Here is a 23,583-nt window from a genome sequence, read left to right as displayed (position 1 = left end):
TGAACTCCTAAGATAAAAGTCTTCTTAATTCTGGCATCTGAAATGTCCTCAATATAATAGAAAATTCCCAGCAACGCCCTTATTCTCTCAGAGAAAATTTGCCAATCAACTCACCACACTGGTCCACACAGAGCTGCTGATCAAAATCCCGTTCAGGAAAGGTCTAGCTGGAAACTCCCCAACTTAAAAAACTAAGCGGCAGAGCCCTTGTCTACATCCATTTTGTCTTAAAGAACCAATAACATGAAAAGCTGAACCCAAAGAAGAGAACTCAAGCAATAGAAAAGAACGGCTAACTACTGGGCTGAGAGTGATTTGGGAAGAATATCACAGCAAATAAGAATAGAAGATCAGGAAAACGGATTACTCATGGAAGATTAGACCACATGCTTATCTCAGCACCCTCCCCGCCGAGCCCCAGAAAAACAGGGACCAAGAAATAAAGAGATATAAACCCACAATGGAAAAGAGAAGAACAATAGCTAAAAGATGTCAGCAGTGACTTAGAGGTGGAAAGCGGCAGTGAGACATGTGGTAACTGAGGAGCAGCCCAGGAAGAAGCAGACCTGCAGAACTGAGCAGAAGCAAGGCACAGCCCAAGCCCAGAGGTCTCAGGCACCAGGAACAGCCCAGGGCAGGATGCAGGTGGGGCTGAACACAGGAGTAGTAGTCTAAGGTCTCCCAACCCATAGCCCCAATTCCCCATCCTGCCAAAAGACTAGAGGTTTATTCTCTAGAGTGGTGAATACCATAGCCATTAACCACATTTAATTTTTTTAATTTAAAAGCAAGTAAAAGTTACAACTCAGTTCTGTCACACTAGCCATATGTTAAGTGCTCAACAGCCATAAGTGTCTAGTGGTAACGTTACTAGACAGTTCAGGTCTAGAACATACCATCATCACATAAAGCTCTACCGGACAAAGCTGCTCTGAAGAAGGTAAGCCTAACAGGCTCAGAGCTGGAAGCCAGGCATAGCTGAGGAGAGCCATGAGGTGCCCAACTAGACAGGGAGTTCGAGAAGGGCTGAAGTCAGCATTCTGGACCAGAAGGGCCCCTCCCCAACTAAACTACAGGATCTGGGAACCAGGCATGGAAAACCTGGCCCATCCGACGAGCTTAAAACATATCAAACCAAGTATTAGAAAGTAAAAATCACTATCAAAATAAATCCAAGAACATCTCCTACGTAACGAAAAAGATCAAAAAGGCAGGACTATGAGGGAAAAGCTAAGGGACCCAGAGGATCACACCTGGAAATTCAACAACCAATTCACAGGAGCACCAAAAAGAGAAAACAGAAGCAGAGAAAGTGATCAAACTCACAACAGAAGCAAAGTCCCCTGTGCCAAAGAATGCAAGTCCTCTCCCTAACATTGTCCAGCTAATGCCTGAGAAAAGGAAAAAAGGCCCAGCGTAAGTCATACCCTCAAGAAACATTAGGTCCTGGAAAGTTTCAGAGGTAAAAAAGCCTCCTGGGGACTTCCCTGGTGGCGCAGTGGTTAAGAATCCACCTGCCAATGCAGGGGACACGGGTTCAAGCCCTGGTCCGGGAAGATCCCACATGCCGTGGAGCAACTAAGCCCATGCGCCACAACTACTGAGCCTGCGCTCTAGAGCCCGCGAGCCACAACTACTGAAGCCCGTGCACCTAGAAGCCTGTGCTCCACAACGAAACAAGCTATCGCAATGAGAAGCCCGCGCACTGCAAAGAAGAGCAGCCCCCGCTCACCGCAACTAGAGAAAGCCCATGCAGCAACGAAGACCCAATGCAGCCAAAAATAAATAAATAAATAAAATTCATCACTTTACTCCTTTGTAGTGGATACTGTAAAAAAATTTTTTTAAAAAAAGGCTCCTGAGAAAGAAACTCAGCCATGGAACTTGGCAATAGTGGATGCAGGAGGCAATGTAACAATGTTTCCAGTCTCCCCACCTAGCCAAGCTATCAACCAACTATGAAGATGTATTTATTCTGTTCAAAGGTAGGAGTTCAGAAAGCTTACCTTCTACAAAACGTATTAAGTACTTGAACACAAGGCACAAGCCCACTTTTTATAAGGCACATGTGCACACACTAAAAGCTAACTAACCCGTACTGCCTCACATGTAGTAACTGGCTTAAAGTGTTGACAGCCCTGTGAGTCAGGTAGTGCTGATTATCCCTAATTCACAGGTGAGGAATGACTGAGCGGTGGAGCTAGGATGTGAACCCAAGTAGTCTGAACCAGGGCTCGTGTGACTAACCCTCACTCAGTGCTGCCTCTCAATTTAGTTACTAATGCTCCGTTCCTCCTTCCCAAGTTCACTGTCCGGAGTATGTGTTACTTTTGTATAGCAGAGAAAAGAAATTTTTCATTAGTGCAAAATAGGTCAAAAAGAAAAAAAAAGAAAAAAACTACTTCTCTTATACTAAATCAAAGTTATCGAAAGCCAAGCCTCAAAGTCTCCATCTATATAATGAAGATGACCACAGAGGCCCCCTCCTTAGCCACTGTGAGGATTAAACGGTGACCCAACAAAAGACCTTGGTCTTGTGTGACTATTATCAGAAAGACAGTATGTTCCCAGATGTAAACAGATTAAAACACACGATGGAAAAAAAAAAAACAGATGGCAGAAAAAGTGCGGAACACACACAAAAAAGGAAGAATAAAGGCAAAACAGAAAACAGTAACAAATACGGTAGATATTAATCCAATCATATCAAATCACTCTAAATGACAAGAATCAATTAAAAGAAAGACTGTCAGACTAGATTAAAAAACAAGACTCAGTTATGTGGTATCTATAGAAGTGCATTTTAAATATAATGACAAAGATAGATTAAAAGTAAAGGGATGAAGGGGCTTCCCTGGTGGCACAGTGGTTGAGAGTCCGCCTGCCGATGCAGGGGGCACGGGTTCGTGCCCCAGTCCGGGAAGATCCCACATGCCACGGAGCGGCTGGGCCCATGAGCCATGGCCGCTGAGCCTGCGCATCCGGAGCCTGTGCTCCGCAATGGGAGAGGCCACAACAGTGAGAGGCCCACGTACCGCCAAAAAAAAAAAAAAAAAAAAAAGTAAAGGGATGAAGAAAGACATATGCTGACAATCAAGAGAAAGCTGGAGTAGCTATATTAATTTCAGACTTCACAGCAAGGAAAATTATGCAAAGGGCACATTACATAATAAAGGGGGTCAATTTTCCAAAAGGACATAACGATCCTTAATGTGTATGCACCCAATAGTATCAAAATACATGAAGCAGAAACTAACAGAAATGCAAGGAGAAAAAGATGAATTCACTGATATAGTCTGAAATTTCAACACCCCTCTGTCAGTAATTGACAGATCCAGCATGAAGCTAGTAAGCACAGAGCTGAACACCACCAACTACCAACAGTACATAACTGGTATGTATAGAATACTTCAATAGCAGAATATACATTTTTCTCAAGCTCACATAAGACATAACATTCACTAAGAGACCACATTCTGGGTCATAAAACACATGTTAACAAATTAAAAATATAAATCATACAAAATATACTCTCTGACCCATAAATAACTCATAGGTCAAAGAAGTCTCCAGAGATGTTTAAAAATATTTTGAACTAATGAAAAGGAAAACACAACTCAATTGTCAGATTCAGCAAAAGCAGTGCTTAGAGGGAAATTTATATCATTGAATGTACATATTAGAAAGAAAACCTAAAATTCAATAATCTAAGCTTTCACCATGGAAAATGAAACTAAATCCAAAAGGAAGAAGGCAATAAAAACTACAACAGAAATCAGTCAAATTAAAAACAGGAAATGAACAGAGAGGGGGAAAGCTAGTTTTTTAAAAAGATCAGTAAAATTGAAAAGCCTCTAGCCAGGTTAGAGGCAGAAAAAAAAAAAAGTAGAAGCAAATTAACATCAGAATTAAGAGGGGCCGTCTCTACTAATCCCATAGACTTTAAAAGGGTAATAAAGGAATACTGTAAAAAAAAAACAAAAAACAAACAAACAAAAAAAACCTCTATGCCCACAAATTTAAAACTTAGATTAAGTGGACCAATTCCTTGAAAAACACAACCTGCCAAAATTCTAACAATCTGAACAAACCCATATCTATTAAAGAAATAGAATAAATAATAATCTTCCTAAACAGAAAACACCACACCCAAATAGGTACACTGGTGAATTCTATCAAACATTTAAGAAATTATGCCAAATCTCTTCCATAAGATAGACGCAGAACGCTTCCTAACTTATGAGACCAGCATTTTACAGTAAGACCAAAGATCACAAAAACTACAGACCAATCTCTCTCACAGACAAAAATCCTCTACTAATATTAGCAAATCAAATTTAACAATGTATAAAAACAATTATTCTAGGTACGCAAAGCTGGTTCAATATTCAGAAAGTTAATTAATGTAATCTACCACTTCAACAGGATAAAAGAACACTCACTGTGGTGTTATTTATGAAGGCAAAATCCTAAACAAACTTGATATCCAATAATTGGACAGAAGTTTGAATAAATTATGGTAAAGCATACAAAAAAGTATCATAGAGCTATTAAAAATGTTTCATTCACCTAGGAAGATGCTTTGGTTACACACAAAAAAAACTGCAGAGTAATGTATACACCATTTTTGAAATGAGAAAGAATTCTATAAACATGAACATATATACTTGATGCATCATTATAGGTGCAGAGAAAGTCTGGAAGCATAACCAAAATGTTACCATTGGCTAAGCCAGGAGATAGAACAGAGTAGGGGTTAGAGAAGGAAGATGTGGAAGTAGTCAGCATTTCCATTGTGTGGTTAACTTGAAATCAATCATGTGTGGCTTTAGAAGTTGAAAGAGTACAGTCCAAGGAAGCAAAAAAGATCCCATGTAGAGTGAACCCTCCTATTCTTATTTTGAAGTTGCAGACATCAAGACCTACTCTGCCTGTATAATCCATAATCCTGGTTACTCCTGCAACTTTCTGATGATCTAATATATTAGCAGTTGATCAGGAAACCTAACTATATCTAGAATAGTTATCCTGATTTTCATTAATATATGACAAAATTTTGGGAAACTTTAAATCAGGTATGAGAAAATATGCTAAAAAATTCCACAAATTCAAAACAGAAACATACCTTTTTTCTTCAGGAGAGCTCATATTTTCTCCATAAAGTAGCAGAATAAGTCCTTCTTCTACAGAAGCAATTCTTGCCAAAATATCAGCTACATGAATTAAAGCTGTTTCAGAGCAATTTGGAGCAGCCTGTACATTAAATATATCATATAATTTTAAGACACACTAACATATCACAGACTAACATTCAAGGGTGGTCATGTAGTCCAATAAAGTTATATTACCACAACAAAAAAAGTTGATTGTTTGGCTGTGAAATAATGTCTGAATTAAATGTGTCATTAGATTATATTCTCGTACCAGCACAGTTGATAAGGCAAATACATACACACTTTTTACCCAAATCAATTATTGATTATTAAGACAGTTGAAAAAATTGCTGCTATCACAGTTTTATATGTATATAATTCTAATTGACAAATGCAGTAGCTCTTCTTCTTTGCCCTTTACTTCTCACTCACTGGGTTCCTGTATATCCAATCTAATTTTATTATACATGGTATCTAATATACTACCATCTCTTCTAAGGGATACCATCCCTTCCTACACCTGGTTGTTGGGTCATGATTGTAGGTGTGACTAAGGACAACCAATTCATGGGCTGGCAAATAGCCAATGATGTCATCTAATGAGAAAACATAGGTTGGACCAATCATATTTCCCCACTTTTGATTCTTAAAAGTACTAAAACTAGCTTTACCAGTACATACTGGTAAAGAAAGATGCCAAAAGAAAACAGAAAGTTAAAGATAGATGTATGAAGCAAAGAAGCAAACAACAGCTATGGCTCAAGATTCAGGAGTACATTTCTCAGCTCTGGTATGTGGTTTACGTTTCACAATTTACTTCATGGCATTCTATAATATTCAGTTGTGTATTATGCTCTATTTGTTTCTTCTCTGCTCATCTCGTTTCCCTGAGGTTGACTAAGGTCAAAATACTTTCATTATATCTACTTACTTTCCCAGAATTCCATACTTTGTACTACATTCACATAAATGCTTAATGTTTTCTAAATGAGCAATAAATAATGAATACTTGAATGGGTGAGCAGCTGCCCAGCCCATTGAAAGGTGGGCAAAGGGAGACGAAGCTAATAAAAACACTACAAAACACGGACATGGAAAGGCAAAAACCTGTAGCCTACTGATAAAGCTTTAAGTCATTCCCCAGAAATTTAAGTCATAAAAAGTGGAGAGATATATTAGACTGCACTAGTGGTAGCGGTACCAACTCTTCCACCTGTTAAATGTCTGACATTACGCAATTTGCTTCTTTCAGCCTCAGCTGTGAAAGTTAAGTTATATAATGTAAGGAAATATACTGTACAACCTGTAAAGAGACATATACGTATGTTCAGAACTGGGATAATTATAAGTTTTTCTAAAGTAGTACTTGTTCTTCATGTAAAACAAAGCTGGCTCTTCAGGAAAATATTTCCAAAGGCTATACAGTTGCCATTAAAACAAACAACAGAACATTCACAAGACTTATTAGATTTGCAAAACAAATAGCTTAATATAGTAACTTTAGTCCTTACAATCTAAGCCTGACCAAAAAAAGTTTAAGATGTTATATGTACTTTTCCCCCCACATTGTCATAACTAAAATCAACTGATTGTATAAACTAAGATTCAAAATACATTTACAAGGAAAATGGTATAATACTTCAGATTATCAAATTTAGAAGTCCCACTGAATATTCACTAATATCCAATTAAGAGACTCTTTAATACTAACCTTAGTTCCTTTCATTAGGTTATGAATAGGTTGAAGAAGCGCCTCGATCACAGTGTTGTTATATAAACATTCAATTGCACATTCTTTTTGATCACAGAGTATACAAAGAATTTCAGTTACCATACTTGCAGGAGAGTAATTCTCTGATAAAAAAAGAAGTATTTTTTGAAAATTAAAACTTAGAACATTATTATATCTTTTATTTCTGTTAACTACTGCTGTTCCAAAAAGCTCATCAAGGTTAATTAAAGGATGCCCAAAGGATGATTTATTACCAAATTATGACCGTAAACTTAAGACAATGTTAGCTTAACTTATCTTCAAGTTAATAAAAGTGAGTAAATGATAATATAAATACCAAAAGACACCATGAGATCATTTGCTGTTTGACATTAAAGCTCTGCTTGATAGTGAGAATGTGGTCTGAAACAAATTTACAACTTCTCCCCTCCTGGCAAACACCTTACTTATTGTATTCACTTTTCTTCTTTTTCTTAAAAAAGAAGAAAGTGTCTTCAGGTGTCAAGCCTCGTAGAAAATTAGAGTCATTAAGACAAAACACAGACAAAAAGAAGGCAGAGGAGAAACTTTAATGGAGACCAGAATACTTCTTACGTTACCATAAAACCAATGAAATGAATGAGAATTTTTAAGACTTTGTTTTAAAATATATATATAGGAAGACACAGATACAAATAAATATAATATGGGGAACAGTCCCTAAAATAAATATGGTATTTTTAGTTTCATAAATTAACATTTCCAGACACTTGAACTCCTAATATACTGAACAAAATAGTGTTTTACATGAAAATAATAAAGTTTTAAAAAACAGTGCTTTACAAAAGTTAGTAATGTAAGGTTGTCCTAGTAAGATACAAGACTAAAACACCAAAGTTCTTAATTTATACTACAATATTCCATACTCCATAAATACACTAAGCAAATACTTGACAGAAAGGGAAAACAGAAAAGTTCAGTGATTTTTTTTAACCAGCTCGAGATGAGAAATGCTGTTTGCAGTGAGAGACTACTGATGAGCATCTGACCATTATTCATTCATTCATCCAACTTTCTGCTACTTTTGAGTACTACGTAGACAAAGAAGTAAATAAGACAAATAGTTCACAAGATGGTAAACCAAGACATTATCAATTATAACAAAGGATAATATTTTTCATAAAGGAAGCATAGTATGCTGTAGGAGCATGTAGCAGGGGTACCTAACCTAGTACTTTATACATGTAAATATCAATACCTTAAAGGCAGAAAAAGTATGAGAAACGTTGTTAGGACTAATAGGCCGTTATAATTGCATGGATAAAACCTACCAATTGATAGATGTATTACAACACTAATATATGACCCAAATAATTTTTTTCTGTGATTCACCTGTGTTCCTCTAAGAATTTGTACCATCATTTCTAAAGTAACTTCCACGTTTAGAATGTTTGAGTCTATAAATCGGGGGCGGGGGGGGGAGGCGGGTTGTTATTAAGTGTTTTACTTTGAAAACAAACTTTTTCCTTTGAATATCAATACAAGTTATCTTTTAAATGTTAACATTTTTAAAAAAATTTTATAAGTCAGCCAACAGTTATAAGACTAAAAGGTATTTTTCTGAAAAAAAGAAAAGGTTTTCCTTTGCTTTATTCTTCAATAAAAGACGACCCTGAAAATAAGTACTGGATATAAGCTGAAACAAGCAAGCTGATCAAAACACCCAAGAAAATATAAAGGATATAAAATAGCAATAAAGAACACACTAGTACCTATCGAACTTATCTTAATATCGTTTAAGAACATCTTGATCTTAAACATCAGAATTCTCAGCAAAATTGGTTCTAAATAAAAATATACACCTTAAATATCAGTGAAAAAAATTAAATTTCATGGTTTACTTCCAGGACCAAGGTATTTCCTTTTTTTACTTTTTTTTTTAATAGATCTTTATTGGAGTAAAATTGCTTCACAATACCCTGTTAGTTTCTGCTGCACAACAAAGCGAATCAGCCATATGCATACACATGTCCCCATATCCCCTCCCTCTTGAGCCTCCCTCCCTTCCTCCCTAGCCCACCCCTCTAGGTCATCACAAAGTACCAAGCTGTACTCCCTGTGCTACACTGCTGTTTCCCACCAGCCAACTATTTTACATTCAGTAGTGTATATATGTCAATGCTACTGTCACTTTGCCCCAGCTTCCCCCTCCCATCCCATGTCATCAAGTCCATTCTCTATGTCTACCTCTTTATTCCTGCCCTGCAACTAGGTTCATCAGAACCATTTCTTTTTTTTAGATTCCATATATATACGTTGGCATACAGTAGTTTTCTCTTTCTGATGTACTTCACTCTGTATGACAGACTCTAGGTCCATCCACCTCACTACAAATAACTCAATTTTGTTCCTTTTTATGGCTGAGTAATATTCCATTGTATATATGTGCCACATCTTCTTTATCCATTGATCTGTCGATGGACATATAGATTGGTTCCATGTCCGGCTATTGTAAATAGTGCTGCAATGAACACTGTGGTACATGTCTCTTTTTGAATTATGGTTTTCTCAGGGTATATGCCCAGTAGTGGGATTGCTGGGTCATATGGTAGTTCTATTTTTAGTTTTTTAAAGAACCTCCACACTGTTTTCCATAGTGGTTGTTATCAATTTACATTCCCACCAACAGTGCAGGAGGGTTCCCTTTTCACCACACCCTTTCCAGCATTTTTTTGATAATGGCCATTCTGACCAGCGTGAGGTGATACCTCATTGTAGTTTTGATTTGCATTTCTCTAATAATTAGTGGTTTTGAGCATCTTTTCATGTGCCTCTTGGCTGTATGTCTTCCTTGATGAAATGTCTATTTAGGTCTTCTGCCCATTTTATAACTGGATTGTTTTCTTGATACTTGAGCTCCATGAGCTGTTTGTATATTCTGGAGATCAATCCTTTATCTATTGTTTCATTTGCAAATATTTTCTCCCATTCTGAGGGTTGTCTTTTTGTCTTGTTTATGGTTTCCTTTGCTGTGCAAAACCTTTTAAGTCCCATTTGTTTATTTTTGTTTTTATTTGTTACTCTAGGAGATAGGTTAAAAAAGATCTTACTGTGGTTTATGTCAGTGTTTTTCCTATGTTTTCCTCTAATAGTTTTAATAGTGCCTGATCTTACAATTAAGTCTTTAATCCATTTGAAGTTTATCTTTGTATGGTGTTAGGTAGTGTTCTAATTTCATTCTTTTACATGTAACTGTCCAGTTTTCACAGCACCAGTTACTGAAAAGACTGTCTTTTCTCCACTGTATGTTCTTGCCTCCTTTGTCGTAAATTAGGTGCCCATATTTGCGTGGGTTTATCTCTGGGCATTCTAACCTGTACTCTTGATCTATATTTCCATTTTTGTGCCAGTACCATACTCTCTTGATTACTGTAGCTTTGTGGTATAGTTTGAAGTCGAGGAGCCTGATTCCCCCAACTCCATTGTTCTTTCTCAAGATTGCTTTGGCTATTCGGGGGTCTTTTGTGTTTCCACATGAACTGTAAGATTTTTTGTTCTAATTCTGTGAAGAATGCCATTGGTAGCTTGATAGGGATTGCAATAAATCTGTAGATTGCTTTGGGTAGTAGAGTCATTTTCACAATTTCGATTCTTCCAATCCAAGAACATGGTATATCTCTCCATCTGTTGTATCATCTTTAATTTCTTTCATCAGAGTCTTATAGTTTTCTGCATACAGGTCTTTTGTCTCCCTAGCTAAGTTTATTCCTAGGTATTTTATGCTTTTTGTTACAATGGTAAATGGGAGTGTTTCCTTAATTTCTCTTTCTGATTTTTCGTTGTTGGTGTATAGGAATGCCAGAGATTTCTGGGCATTAATTTTGTATTCTGCAACCTTACCAAATTCATTGATTTGTTCTAGTGATTTTTCTGCTGGCATCTTTAAGATTTTCTATGTATAGTATCACATCATCAGCAAACAGTGAGTTTTACTTCTTTTCCAACTTGTATTCCTTTTATTTCTTTTTCTTCTCTGACTGCTGTGGCTACGACTTCCAAAACTATGTTGAATAATAGTGGCAAGTGGACATCCTTGTCTTGCTCCTGATCTTAGTGGAAATGCTTTGTTTTTCACCATTGAGTATGATGCTTGCTGTGGGTTTGTCATATATGGCCTTTATTATGTTGAGGTAGCTTCCCTCTATGCCCATTTTCTGGAGAGTTTTTTATCATAAATTGGAGTTGAATTTTTTCAAAAGCTTTTTCTGCATCTATTGAGATGATCATATGGTTTTTATTCCTTAATTTGTTAATGTGGTGTGTCACACTGATTTACGTATACTGAAGAATCCTTGCATCTCTGGGATAAATCCCACTTGATCATGGTGTATGATCCTTTTAATGTGCTGTTGGATTCTGTCTGCTAGTATTTTGTTCAGGATTTTTGCATCTATGTTCATCAGTGATATTGGTCTATAATTTTCTTTTTTTGTGATATTTTTATCTGGTTTTGGTATCAGGGTGATGGTGACTTCGTAGAATGAAGTTTTTTAGAAGAGTTTGAGAAGGATCAGTGTTAGCTCTTCTCTAAATGTTTGATAGAATTCTCCTGTGAAGCCGGCTGGGAGGACCAATGTAATTTCTTATGAATAATGCTGCACCTTAATGAAACCTCTTTACTAAACTAGGTCCATCACTCAAAACATCCAGAAAATAGAATATTTTTAGATGGTTTCTGTTTCTCTATTTATAGTAACAATAGAAGCAGAATTACCTAAATGACCAGGTGATGTCATCTTTGGACAACTTGGTGAGTAATAGATAAGTTGCGTAAACAGAACCAGCAGATCTGCAAGGGATACTGAATCTTCAAAAAGGAAGGAAAAAAAAAAGTTATTTTCTAGCATATGTTTACAACTTAGAAAAATTTTAACTAAGCTTCCATCCTCCTAATCTGAGGTTTCATGAAGACCGTGGTACAATTAGGGAGAAAGGGGCTATAATCCAAGATTATATCAGGAAGAATAAATTAGACATAGTAAATTAAAAGATAACAAGGGTAAATGATGCAATATGTGCTATGTGAAGGTGTAGTTTTACCACTTATGTTGAACCAATCATTTAATATAAACCTACCATAGAAAGATCTATGAATCTGATCAGGGCTGTTTCAGTTTATTCAATTAGGAGCAGTAAAATTCAGCTTAACATGTTGGTCCAGCTAACTTACCTATATAGCACTGTAGAATAGAGGTTAGCAAACCTTGACCAGATAGTGAATAGTGTAGGCTTTCTGGCCAGTCTGTCACAAAGATTCAGCTTTGCTCTTGATGCACTAAAGTAGCCATAGACAATTTGCAAATGAATGAGTGTGGCTATTTTCCAAAAAAAAATTATGTATGTTGAAATTTGAATTTTATATATTTTTCCCCACCACACATTAAGTTTTCCCAATAATTTAAGAATATACAAGCTAATCTTAGCTCAAAAACCATACAGAACAGTGTATCAGATTTGGTCTATGGGCTGTAGTTTACCAACACCTGTTATAGAAGCTTACATAAAAAATTTCTGGTGAAAGCACATGTGAATTAAAAGTGAATGCTGACCTATACTAAATACAGTAGGATAGATGTCTCAAAACTGAGTTTTGAGATGATCTGTGACATCTGATAGGCCAAAATGTTGCTGTCAAAAGTCAATTAAAAATGCTAAATAAGTTGGATGATAGACATAAATTTAAGTTAAACACCTGAAACATCACAAATATACATTAATCTTTCTATTTCTGTAAAGTTAACAATATCCTATACAACGGCAGCTCTTTTCTTGAAAGTCATTTCTCTGCATGCCCACTATACGTAGGATTATATGGCAGTACTACATAAAAGTACATAAAACACTTTTTCTTAAGGAGTTCACAATCAACTTAACCATGGAGAAAAGGTTTAAGTAAAACAACTAGGAAACAGTATAAAATGTTCAAAATGAAGATACTTTATAACAGGAATGGGAATATATAGCCATCATATCCTAATTTTGTAAGGCCTGCAAGCTAAGAATGATTTTTCCATTTTTCAAAGGTGTGTAAAACATGTCAGGGTCCTCAAAACCATTCCCAGATTCACTAGGAAGACTCAGAATTAAACATACAGTAATACCCCCAGCTATGATTTATTACAACAAAAGGAAACAAAGTAAAATCAAAGGGAAAAGGCACATAGGGTGAAATCAAGAGCAAACCAGGTACAACTGTCCAAGAGTCCTCTCCCAAGGAATCACACAGAATACACTTAATTCTTCCAACAACAAGTTGTGACAACACATGTGAAATGCTGTCTACCAAGGAAGGTCATTAGAGAGTCAATGTGCAAAGTTTTTTATTGGAGACTGATCATATGCATAAGCACTCTCTGCCCAATACATACCAGGATTCCAGACACCCAGAAGGAAAGCAGGTTTTCAGCTTAAAACACATTGTTTGTATTAAGAGTGGCTCACTGTGCCTAAAATGTTATTAGTTCTGGCAACAGTGAAAAATCCAAGTTCCTAGATGCCAGCCAAAGTCCAGCCTTGCAAGCAGCCCTTTCTAAGGATAGTGGTCTCTTGCCTAATGCGTTAACTTTTTTGCACATGCATGCGTGTGCATATATACACACACAAAGAATATGCAACAGAGACAGTATGTGGCCCAAAAAGCCCAAAATATTTATTATCTGGCACTTTACAGGCAAAGTTTGCTGATCTCTACTCTGTACTATATTCCTAGAATAGACAAAAGTTTTAAGGAAAGTAAGGAAGACAACTAACAGCATGTGAATTCTGAAGGAGAAAACTTTAAAAATGGGACTTAGGGTAACAATAATATAGTAATATATCATATGGTACAGGGCTTTGCAGTTTATAAAATACTATTCCCAAACCTCTTCTCTGTGATCATCTCAAATATTCCCTGAGTCCAGCACTGATATTCTAGTTTTTACAGATAAAGAAACGAATAGTTCAGTGATTTGCCCAAAGATCTCAGCTAGTTTTTAGGGGAACCAGAACTTAAACAAGGACTGCCAGCTCTGTATCCAGATTTGGATCATCCAGTATATCTAGGATTTTGAAGGTCAGAGAAAAAATAAGGAAAACATTAAAGACAGGGAAAATAAAATTATACATATAGGAAGAAGTACATACTGAAAAACAAAAAAAAATAATAACACTTCGATATGTAAGCCTGTCAGCAGAACAAAAGGTACGTTGCTCAGTACCCTAGGAGAGACCAAGCCAAACCTCTAAATTTTAAAAATCCATAGCACAAATCTTACCATACCTGAACATATTCATATCTAATTGCACTTACCTTTTCTATTCTTCAGCTTTATAGGAAATAGCTTTCTGCCTTGTGTATAGATCAATAATCTTCCTAAAAGGCACAGTGAGTGAATGAAATAAATATATTGTAATTCTTGTCCTGAGTAGTAGAAAGTTTTCTGCTTATTCCCTTAAAAGAAAAACAATTACATTTGTTTTAATGTCATTATATTTTACAGTAGTTATTTCATTAAACAAGGCTGAATATTAAACAAGGCTGCAGTCTATAATGGAGACACTCGGTGTAAGTTTTTTTAAACATTCTTTACTGTTTCCCAAGAGACTTTAAGACACCTAAATCTGAAGAAAAGCATTCATAATAAAATTTGTCAAACCTCAGAAAAGTACAACATGCATACAGTGTTCATTCTAAAACAAACACCATAAGATTGTTAGTTATCTCTCATTATAAAGATACTTCAAGTTAAGAAAGGAATATAAAACATTACTTACTGTTTAATTCTACCAATTAAAAGCCAGTACTACAAACGATATTTATAACCATGTTTGCAAAAGAAATTACAATCTCTAAAATACAGACTCCTTCTAACATATATCATTTATTCACTCATTCATCAATACATTCGAGATCTATTGAGTACCTCTTTTATTTAAGACCCTGAACTATTTGCTGGTGTCAAAAACCAAGAAGCAGCATGAAACTGGGCTTCCAATTCAGAGTACGGCAAACAGCCTGATATACACAGAGCATAGCGAGGACAAGTAGGAGAAACAAAAGCTAGAAGGTAGCTGATCACATACGACTGAGCTGCAGAAAGAGTACGGGCTTTATTATAGAGGCAATTGGGATGATATTAAAGGGTTTCAAGCAGGAAAGAAATCAAACATGCATGTGGAAAACTGACTCTGATGGCAACATGGAAAGGTGAATGGAAGAAGGCCAAGGCTTAAAGTAAGACTCATCAGGAAAATCATGAACAAAAACCTCCATAAGAGAAAAGAATGGAGAACAGCAGACAAATGTTTAAGGAACTGAAATCAATATGCCTTAACCAGAATTACATGCAGACCATGAAAAGATTAAAAAATTTCTCAAGTTCCTAACTCAAATATCTGTGTACATAGTAAATTCTTCTTCTATTTAATTCTGAAGAAAAAATGTTTAGAAAGAGAATAGTGATTTCAGTCCTTGATATTTTAATATTGAAGTTGCCATGGATCTTCCAGATAGAATACTAAATATAATGAGTACATTGGTCTGGAATTCATGAAAGGAGTATAGACTTAAATATTTCGGAGTCATCACTTATATATATAAATATGTAATATTTGAAACCATGAGAATGAATGGGCTCCTTCAAGAAAGAACAGGTAGACTAAGCTGAAAAAAAAAATAAAAGGCAAAACTTTTGTGAGTACAGACATATAAAGAAAAGAGCCTTTCAAGTGACTAAGAAAAACTTATTAGATGAGAATGAAGAAATCAAAGAGTGGTACTAGGAAGATGAGGGAAAGGGTCAAGAGAGGCAAATGCTATAAAATGAGGGCAAGAAAGAAGAGAAAGTTAACAATGGGAAGATCACTGCACCATAGAAATAAAAGCCTCATTTCCATGGTTGAGAAGTGAATAGGCGGTAAGAAATGGGACCTGGGTACATATTAAACACTTGGAAGGCCTTTTTTCTTAAGGGAAGCAGAGAGATGTGAGGTACATATGAACTTGCTCAGTTTTTTATATGAAAGATATGAGTAGGTTTAGAGAATGCAAGGAAAGGTACCAATAGAAGGGGAGACAAAACAACAAATGAAGCAATGTCCTGGTTCTTAAAAAAAAAAAAAAACAAACACCAGATGCAAACAGAATCAAGAACAGTCGAATAGATCAATCTGGAATGGAAGGATTACTCTTCATTGTAGCCTGGAGAAGGGAATACTGATAAGGGCATATAAATATGCATCTGTAGGTATAGATGCAGGACATTTGGGGATTTCATATCCAAAATGTTCCATTTTTCTCAGTAAAGTAGGATGCAAGGTTTCCTCGAGAGAAAAGTAGGCAGGAACAAGGCAGGGGTTTGATGGGACTGGTGGAACACTGAAGAAAGGATATCTAAGTTGATTCCAAAGCAACACAAAGAGCCATGGAAGCCAGAGAAATACATCAGTGCACCATCAATTTAACGTTACAATGCTCTCTGTTCAATTTTCTGAGGACCAGAGATGATCTAAAGTTGAGTAAGTGCAGGCAGGAAACTCTGAAAGAAAGCAAAAATTTTGAAAGAAATGTCAAAAGAATGCAGTGAAGCACCCAGAGGTCTTCACTAGATAGGGAAAAAATCAAAGCCATGAAGGGCTGGGAGAGTGGTAGAGGGAAAAAAAAGCTAGATACAACATTTTAATACTAGATTAGAAAAATTTATGAATCTACAGATGATAGAATATATATATCAACTTATATATCTTTTTTGTCTCTCGAAGTTCTGGCTTCTGTACTTTCTCCTCTACTACAAAATATTTATCTATTGAAACCTGTTAATAATTGGTCTTTGACCATTTTCCTTGAGTTAAGAATTTACTCAGGGATAAAGAAAATTATAAGATATCTTCATATTCTCAAAGAACTTAATATTTGCTTAGAGAAGTGACATAAAATAGAATGATAAAAGACATCAAATTCACATGGCAAGTTGTGTGACGTAAGCAAAAGGGCAATAAAAATTCACACTAGGCAAAGGAAGCTTCCTGAAAACAGTTTATTCTTTCACAATAAGATTTATATCATTGTAGGGCATTATGGATAGTGGCAGCTGGAGTAGGAATAACAAAGTATACAGGCACTGGTATGCCTTCTAAGAGAAGATTCATTTTAATCAATAACTAGATATGAGATTGGATATATTAGGGCCAGATTATGAAATAACTAGGATATTTTAGCTCAGACTGAGGATAAGCAGAGAAGAATCACAGAGTGGGGTGACATGTCCAATAATAAGACAGTATTTTATAAAACAGAAACTTTCCTCCCACTAAAATGCGTAAATGGCTGATATATTCATTCTTTCTTCCTCTAGTGTATTATTGCAGCATAACACACTAGGACATACACTGTGGTATGAACTGAAGAACTTCAGATGGTAAGATTCACTACAATAACCTCAAATGTAGATCGGCTATAAAAAGTCATCATTATGGTATATCTTAAATTTGTGGAAAGTATTTTGTATTAGCAAAAGCAGTCTAATTTATCATGATATTAAAAAATAAATTACTAAGCTATTTTTATTAACAAAATTTACCATTTTTAAAATGTAACAAAATATCATACTTACCACAAGGCTTTGAATGTCCCAAAACCTCATCAGCTTTCATGGTCTTACACAACTCAAAGTACTGAACACACTGCTGAACTGCTGTAGTTATCTAATAAAATAATAGCTTATTAGTTCCAGAAGTTTAAGTCCACAAGTCCATGTATTAAAAGAAGTTAGTCAAGGTTATAAAATATGCTGGGAAAATATTTAAGAAAAATATTCAGAAAATCTAGAATAGCACCTTTCCAGGCCATTAAAGCTCAGTCTCCCCAGTTACATTTTAACTATGGCATCATTCTGGGAAACACAGAAAATATTTGTAAACCAACAAATATAACATTGTCACAATGTTGGTGTCAAGGCAAAAATACAACTGTCCTTTACATTTTATAGTGAAAGATGCAAAAATTCTGGCCATGACTTTAAAAATTATCTTGCCAATATCCCCAGTTCCCTTGCCTTTGAGTTTTTTCTTCCTACTTAGCCAGCAAAATGTGAACTGGATCTAGCCTTCATTTCTATCTTAGATACCAGAATTGCTAAAAACTATTAAAAAAAACTCAATCCAAAGAACAGTCATAAAAATTGACCTCCAACTTCTATACCCAGCGATTCTCTGATAGTCTTTATTCTACCTCCTTCTCCCATTCTCCTCAAGCAGAGATTTCCGATCTTCTCCCTTTCTTCTGCACCTACATACTTCCTGTAGATGCCCTCTCATTCTAACTCTCAAATAAAATAGAGGCCACCAGTGAGACAAGGAGTGATAACTGTTAGATCTGGTAATAAGAAGGTTTTTGGTGACTTTGAAAAGATCAGTTTCAGGGGAGTTTGGGGAATAAAACTAACTATAAGGAATAGGAATGGAAAACGTAAAGGCAGCTATAGTACAATTTTCATTTGCAAGAAGGCTGGTTGTAAAAGAAAAAAACGAGTAAAACATAGGGGTGGGATCTTAGAGTCAAGAATGAATTCCTCAGGTTGGAAGGATATGGTCATGTTTAAGTAAATAGAAAGTTTGACTATGCAGGAGAGAAAGGATAATTGACAGAAAGGTGTCTAAGAGCAGGAGCAGCTAGGACCTAAGTGGAAGGAAGGGTTAAGCTTTAGATGGGAAAAAGATGGAGGTTGTGTGGATAGAGGCAAGTTCATAATCATGGAATCAAGGAATTGATAGATTTCCTAGTCTCATTCATTCTTATGGCCTCAGTTTCATGCAAAAGAGTTAACACAGCAGGATTTCTATCATTAGAAAGGCCTGCTTACAAGATTGGTCCTTAACCAGCATCTGGGAACTTGGATTTCAGGAGCTTCCCCCCATTCTAAGAACTGTACCTAAACTGTACAAACAATGTGGTTTATGCTGAACGTCTGTTTTCCTTCTGGGAATGTGGAATCCCTGGTGTGTAGCAGGCAGAAGGTGCCAACATGATTAACCCCCAATTTAAAAAGAAAATGGGCACTGAGTCTCTAATGAGCTACCCTGGTAAACAACATTTCACATGAGCAGTCACAATTTGACACTGGAGAAATTAAGTGGAGTCCTGTGTGACCCCACTGGCAAAAAAGACTCTTGGAGGCCCATGCTTGGTATCTTCCAGACTTTACCCAATGCGCCTCTTCCCTACACCAGTTTTGCTTTGTATCTTTTTTCTATAAGAAATCATATCTGGGAGTACAACTATGTGCTGACTCCTATAAGTCCTCCCAGCAAATCATCGAATCTGGGGGTGGGCTTAGGGAACCCCCTTCCATATCTATGTCTTATCTAAATCAAACTTTAGGATCCAGATCAATAAAATGAAACTTCCCCCCAGAAATCTGGATCTCAAACTCGATATGACCAAAGAATGATAGACATTCAAATGAGTAAGTCCTCACCGAAACCCCTTTCAAAAAGCCAAGTCCTCTAAAACCTACACTCTAAATATAGTACTCCTGAGTCCACCCATTTATCCCAATACACTGTCATAGCCTTAATTCATGTTTCCATCATCTTTTGCTTGGATTACTGCAAAGCCTCTTAGGGGAGAAGTATTGAAGTAAAAACTATCTCCACCTAGCACCTTCAGCCCATTTTCCAAATTTTCCAAAGCCCTAATATGATATTACTTCAGTACATGAAAATCTATCAGTGGCTCACTAAACCTCCAGAATAAAGGCCAATCTCCTAAATTTGACAATAAGAACTTTTTAATGATCTAACATTAGTCTTATTCCTCTCATCCTCCAGATGTCCCCCTCTGCAGCCACACACACACACAGAGAAATACATTTACTTGTGTAAAAGTCTGTCACCAAAAGCCAGTTCAACATGTGACCAGTCAAATGACCAATTCATTAAAAGCAAATCCACTAAAAATCTCACCAGTCAATGCACACCAACTGAATTTGAAACACATTCAAACCTGAAATTAACAACAAACTCATTTTTATCTGCAAAAGGGAAAGGGCTTAAGATTCCCCTTAAGTAGCTCTTTCCTATTTTTAATGGAATTATAAGGCCCTATCCTGCCTCATACATGAATGAAACAAACTGAGGTCAACTGGCACAGACCCAATTTAAAGCATCTAAGAACTTTTCAAAAAACATCATCCACTTAATATTAGCTTTCAGGGAACTGATTTTCAGGAAATTTCTCTAATACTAATTCACATTTCTCTTAGCAATCTATGCCCAGCCATATGAAATATGTGCAGTTTCCAAGTGTACTATGTGTTTTCCAATCCCTAAAGCCTTTAAACATGCTATTCCATGGCCCTGAAATATTTTCCCACCACTACCTTAACCATCACCCCTCTTTCCCAGAATAACACCTACTCATTAATAAAAAAATTTCCCACTATCCTTGAAAATGAGCAATTGTTCTATAGATAAAAACCAGAACCATATTTCTATATAACCATGGTTAACAGGTATCTATAACAAGTTTAAAACCTTGTTAATCATGACATGTCAACCGATCTCAATGAACATACTTTTGTAAGCAAACCAATCAGTTAGCCCCTTTCTTCTAAAAGTCAGCCAACAACAGACACATTCCAGGAAATCTACAGTTGGCATGAACTCACTCTCACCTCTGAAAGCCCAACCTGAGTTCCAAGTTTTCCCCGAAATTTTATATTAACAATCTGCTTTGCATAATTAAGTAAGCAATAAACTCAGTTTTATGCATTGTTTCAGATACTGAACAGTGGTCTTAACCCTCAATGATTCTGGAGCTTACATTGAGATTACCTTGAGGATTCTCATTTGGCATCATTCCATGGGGTCCTCAAAGAAGAGTGTTCACTGGGTCCCCAAGTCCCATACTTTGATAATCCTTCAGATCTGCCACCACGTGAGTCTGTCTCAACAATGATCTAAGCTTCAACTTGCTTCACTGAGTTCTCATTGCTAGATTTTATTTTCCTTGGATTTGTAATGAAATAGGTCTTTGTACAAAGTGGCCTTTTGTTTTGGAGGAGCACCATTTGGTCAATAGTTCTACTATTAACCTGCTTATTCTTGTGTTCATTTTGCTTTTGTTGTTATTTGTAGACTCTGAACTCCTGTCTTCTTTTGGTTTAGCTTGCATCTACTGAATATATAAGGGAGTGTTCATAGGAAACAAAAGGAGGCACAGCCCAGAAAGTCTCTAATCCAGTCAATCAAATCCAAGCCAGCCCTGAGATGAGTGGCTACCAGCAACAAACTCATGCAAAGGCAACTGGTCAAACTGCCTTGGGACTTCTACAAAAATTTCATGAGGACACTCCCTGACTTGTCAATTCTTGAAAGAGGGGAATCAATGATCATCATGTCACCAATCACACAGCCCCTCCCTAGCTTCTGCTTAGTCAGAACCTGAGACACCATTCATAAGCACACACTTTTGCCCAAAAGTATAGTGATCTGTTTCACGTTTGTCATAAGTTTATCTAAGGTGCAACCTCCTTGACAGAACTACTTCCTAGATGGACTTACTCTTAAGATCCTAATTCTTACACATAAATTGATAAATAGCAACAAAAAAATGACTTTGAAAAACTGCCATTTTGGAGAACTTTTGACGTGACAAATATACTTGAGAGGCTCTAAAGAATTAGAAGGCAAAAGAACAAATAGCGTCTCTGAGAACTCAAAGTACTATCTCCAAGATAATCTTTCTCACTCTTTAGTTTACTTCCACTCAAACCTTCAAAAACCCATTCTTCCTTGCACTCATTTCTACTCACCTTTATCTTCACTACCCACTTAAACCCACTTCTGTTCCTTCTACTCCTTCCCATTACTTCTTACACGTGCTATCTTTTATTTGAGAAGGGGTAACAATCACAGAAAAAGGTACATCTTAGAAGAGGGACAATCACATGATATAATACTCCCTTTAAATTGCAGGAGCAAAAAGCAGATCTAGGGCTTCCCTGGTGGCGCAGTGGTTGAGAGTCCGCCTGCCGATGCAGGGGACACGGGTTCGTGCCCCGGTCCGGGAAGATCCCACATGCCGCAGAGCGGCTGGGCCCATGAGCCACGGTTGCTGAGCCTGCGCGTCCGGAGCCTGTGCTCCGCAACAGGAGAGGCCACAACAGTGAGAGGCCCGCATACCGCAAAAAAAAAAAAAAAAAAAGCAGATCTACAGTAGGTAAATTTAAATATTAAAGAGTCAAGTTGAGGGTATGAAAAGCGATTATCCTAAACCTTAGGAAAGACAAATTTGCTGTAAAATTCAGTATTTTATTTCATACTTATTCTCCTGCACTAGGAAATATGTACCAGCCAGCTCACTTAACTGTTAATCCCTAAGACTGGTGAGGCGGGGTGGGGGAAATATAAAAAACAGTAAGGTAGGGAGAATTTAAATAACCTAGCTGTCAATATTTTTTTTAAACGACTTTAAGAGGGCAAGAAAAATAGGAAACGTACTACATAATAAAGCCATTTCAGAAGTCTTTCCCTTAAGGGTAAACTGGACGAAAGATTCAAATTGTTAAAAATAATAGTTATGCTGATAGCCAAAATGCTTTTCAATCAGTACAGATATTGCTTTAAAAAACTGATAGCACATACACAAATTATTTGTTGCCCAATGCTACCTACTGAAAATGTCATATATGCCACAGACAGAACAAACTGCACAAAAGAGTAGCCACTAACCCATATTACTTTTAAATTTAAATTAATTAAAATTAAACAATCAATTTAGGGACTTCCCTAGTGGCACAGTCATAAAGAATATGTCTGGCAATGCAGGGGACATGGGTTTGAGCCCTGGCCTGGGAAGATCCCAGGTCCCAAAGACAAATCCATGGAGTGGTCCAAAGTTCCCACTGCAGATATACAAATTTTTTTTTTTTTTTTTTAGATATACAAAATTTGATCTTCAATTCTGAAAGGAAAATGGGAACAAACAAACATGGCATCCATTTTCCCCAATGTTTCTTTTCAAAAGTTGGGTTTACTTTTTAAATTTTATATATATATATATATATATATATACACACACACACACACACACCATTAAAAAAAATCTCTTGATATTTTGGTAAATTTAGGAAAGCTTTAAGAGAAAATGAGGTTTAAGATGAAATCTCATGCAAGTTTGATTAATTATGAACATGAAATATTTGAACAAGTTGATAGAATACTGAAGTTGATAATGAAGTAACTATTTGTAGGCTAAGAATTGATTATAGTATAATTCACTTTCCAAATAAGGAATGGATTTTAAGAGTTAATCTACAAGAAACATTTGAAATACATCCACTAGGGCCTATGTCATACCAACAGTTATTTATATGTCAAACCATAAGAGGAAAAAAATTCTTGGTTTTTTCTCCTTTTTCTATTCTAGCAAGATCACTCTAGGCTCATACGGCAGTAACAAATTTCCAGTTAAAATGGGAATGAGAGAAATGTGGAAAGACTTTCAGTTTCTCTAAGGATTTTTAAATACCTATTACCTCTACAAATAAATTCCCATCCTAATATTCAACATCTCCCTCTTCTCCTTTCTGAAGCCTAATTCTCAAACACAAAACAATTATTATTCTCCTTTCTTCAATTTATGTTCTACTGCAGTCTTCCTAAAATTCACAGTTCTAG

General features: G+C 36.3%; 1 protein-coding gene across 6 annotated transcripts in view; it reads right to left on the bottom strand.

Moving 5' to 3' along the window:
• The window catches only part of TBC1D32 (TBC1 domain family member 32), a 188,875-nt gene that overhangs the window by 127,823 nt on the left and 37,469 nt on the right, over positions 1–23,583 (bottom strand). For all 6 annotated transcript variants that reach the window (XM_067702240.1, XM_067702242.1, XM_067702241.1 and 3 more), the window contains 5 exons: positions 17,517–17,607; positions 14,216–14,356; positions 11,639–11,731; positions 6,865–7,007; positions 5,126–5,253 (listed from right to left, as the gene is read on the bottom strand). In XM_067702240.1, the coding sequence (XP_067558341.1) occupies positions 5,126–5,253; positions 6,865–7,007; positions 11,639–11,731; positions 14,216–14,356; positions 17,517–17,607 (596 nt within the window). The remainder of the gene's footprint in view (positions 1–5,125; positions 5,254–6,864; positions 7,008–11,638; positions 11,732–14,215; positions 14,357–17,516; positions 17,608–23,583) is intronic.

The sequence above is a fragment of the Pseudorca crassidens genome, chromosome 13 (assembly GCF_039906515.1).
Source record: "Pseudorca crassidens isolate mPseCra1 chromosome 13, mPseCra1.hap1, whole genome shotgun sequence".
Lineage (NCBI taxonomy): Eukaryota > Metazoa > Chordata > Mammalia > Artiodactyla > Delphinidae > Pseudorca > Pseudorca crassidens.
Note: the sequence above shows the minus strand (reverse complement) of the source record. Positions and strands in the feature narration are given on the sequence as shown.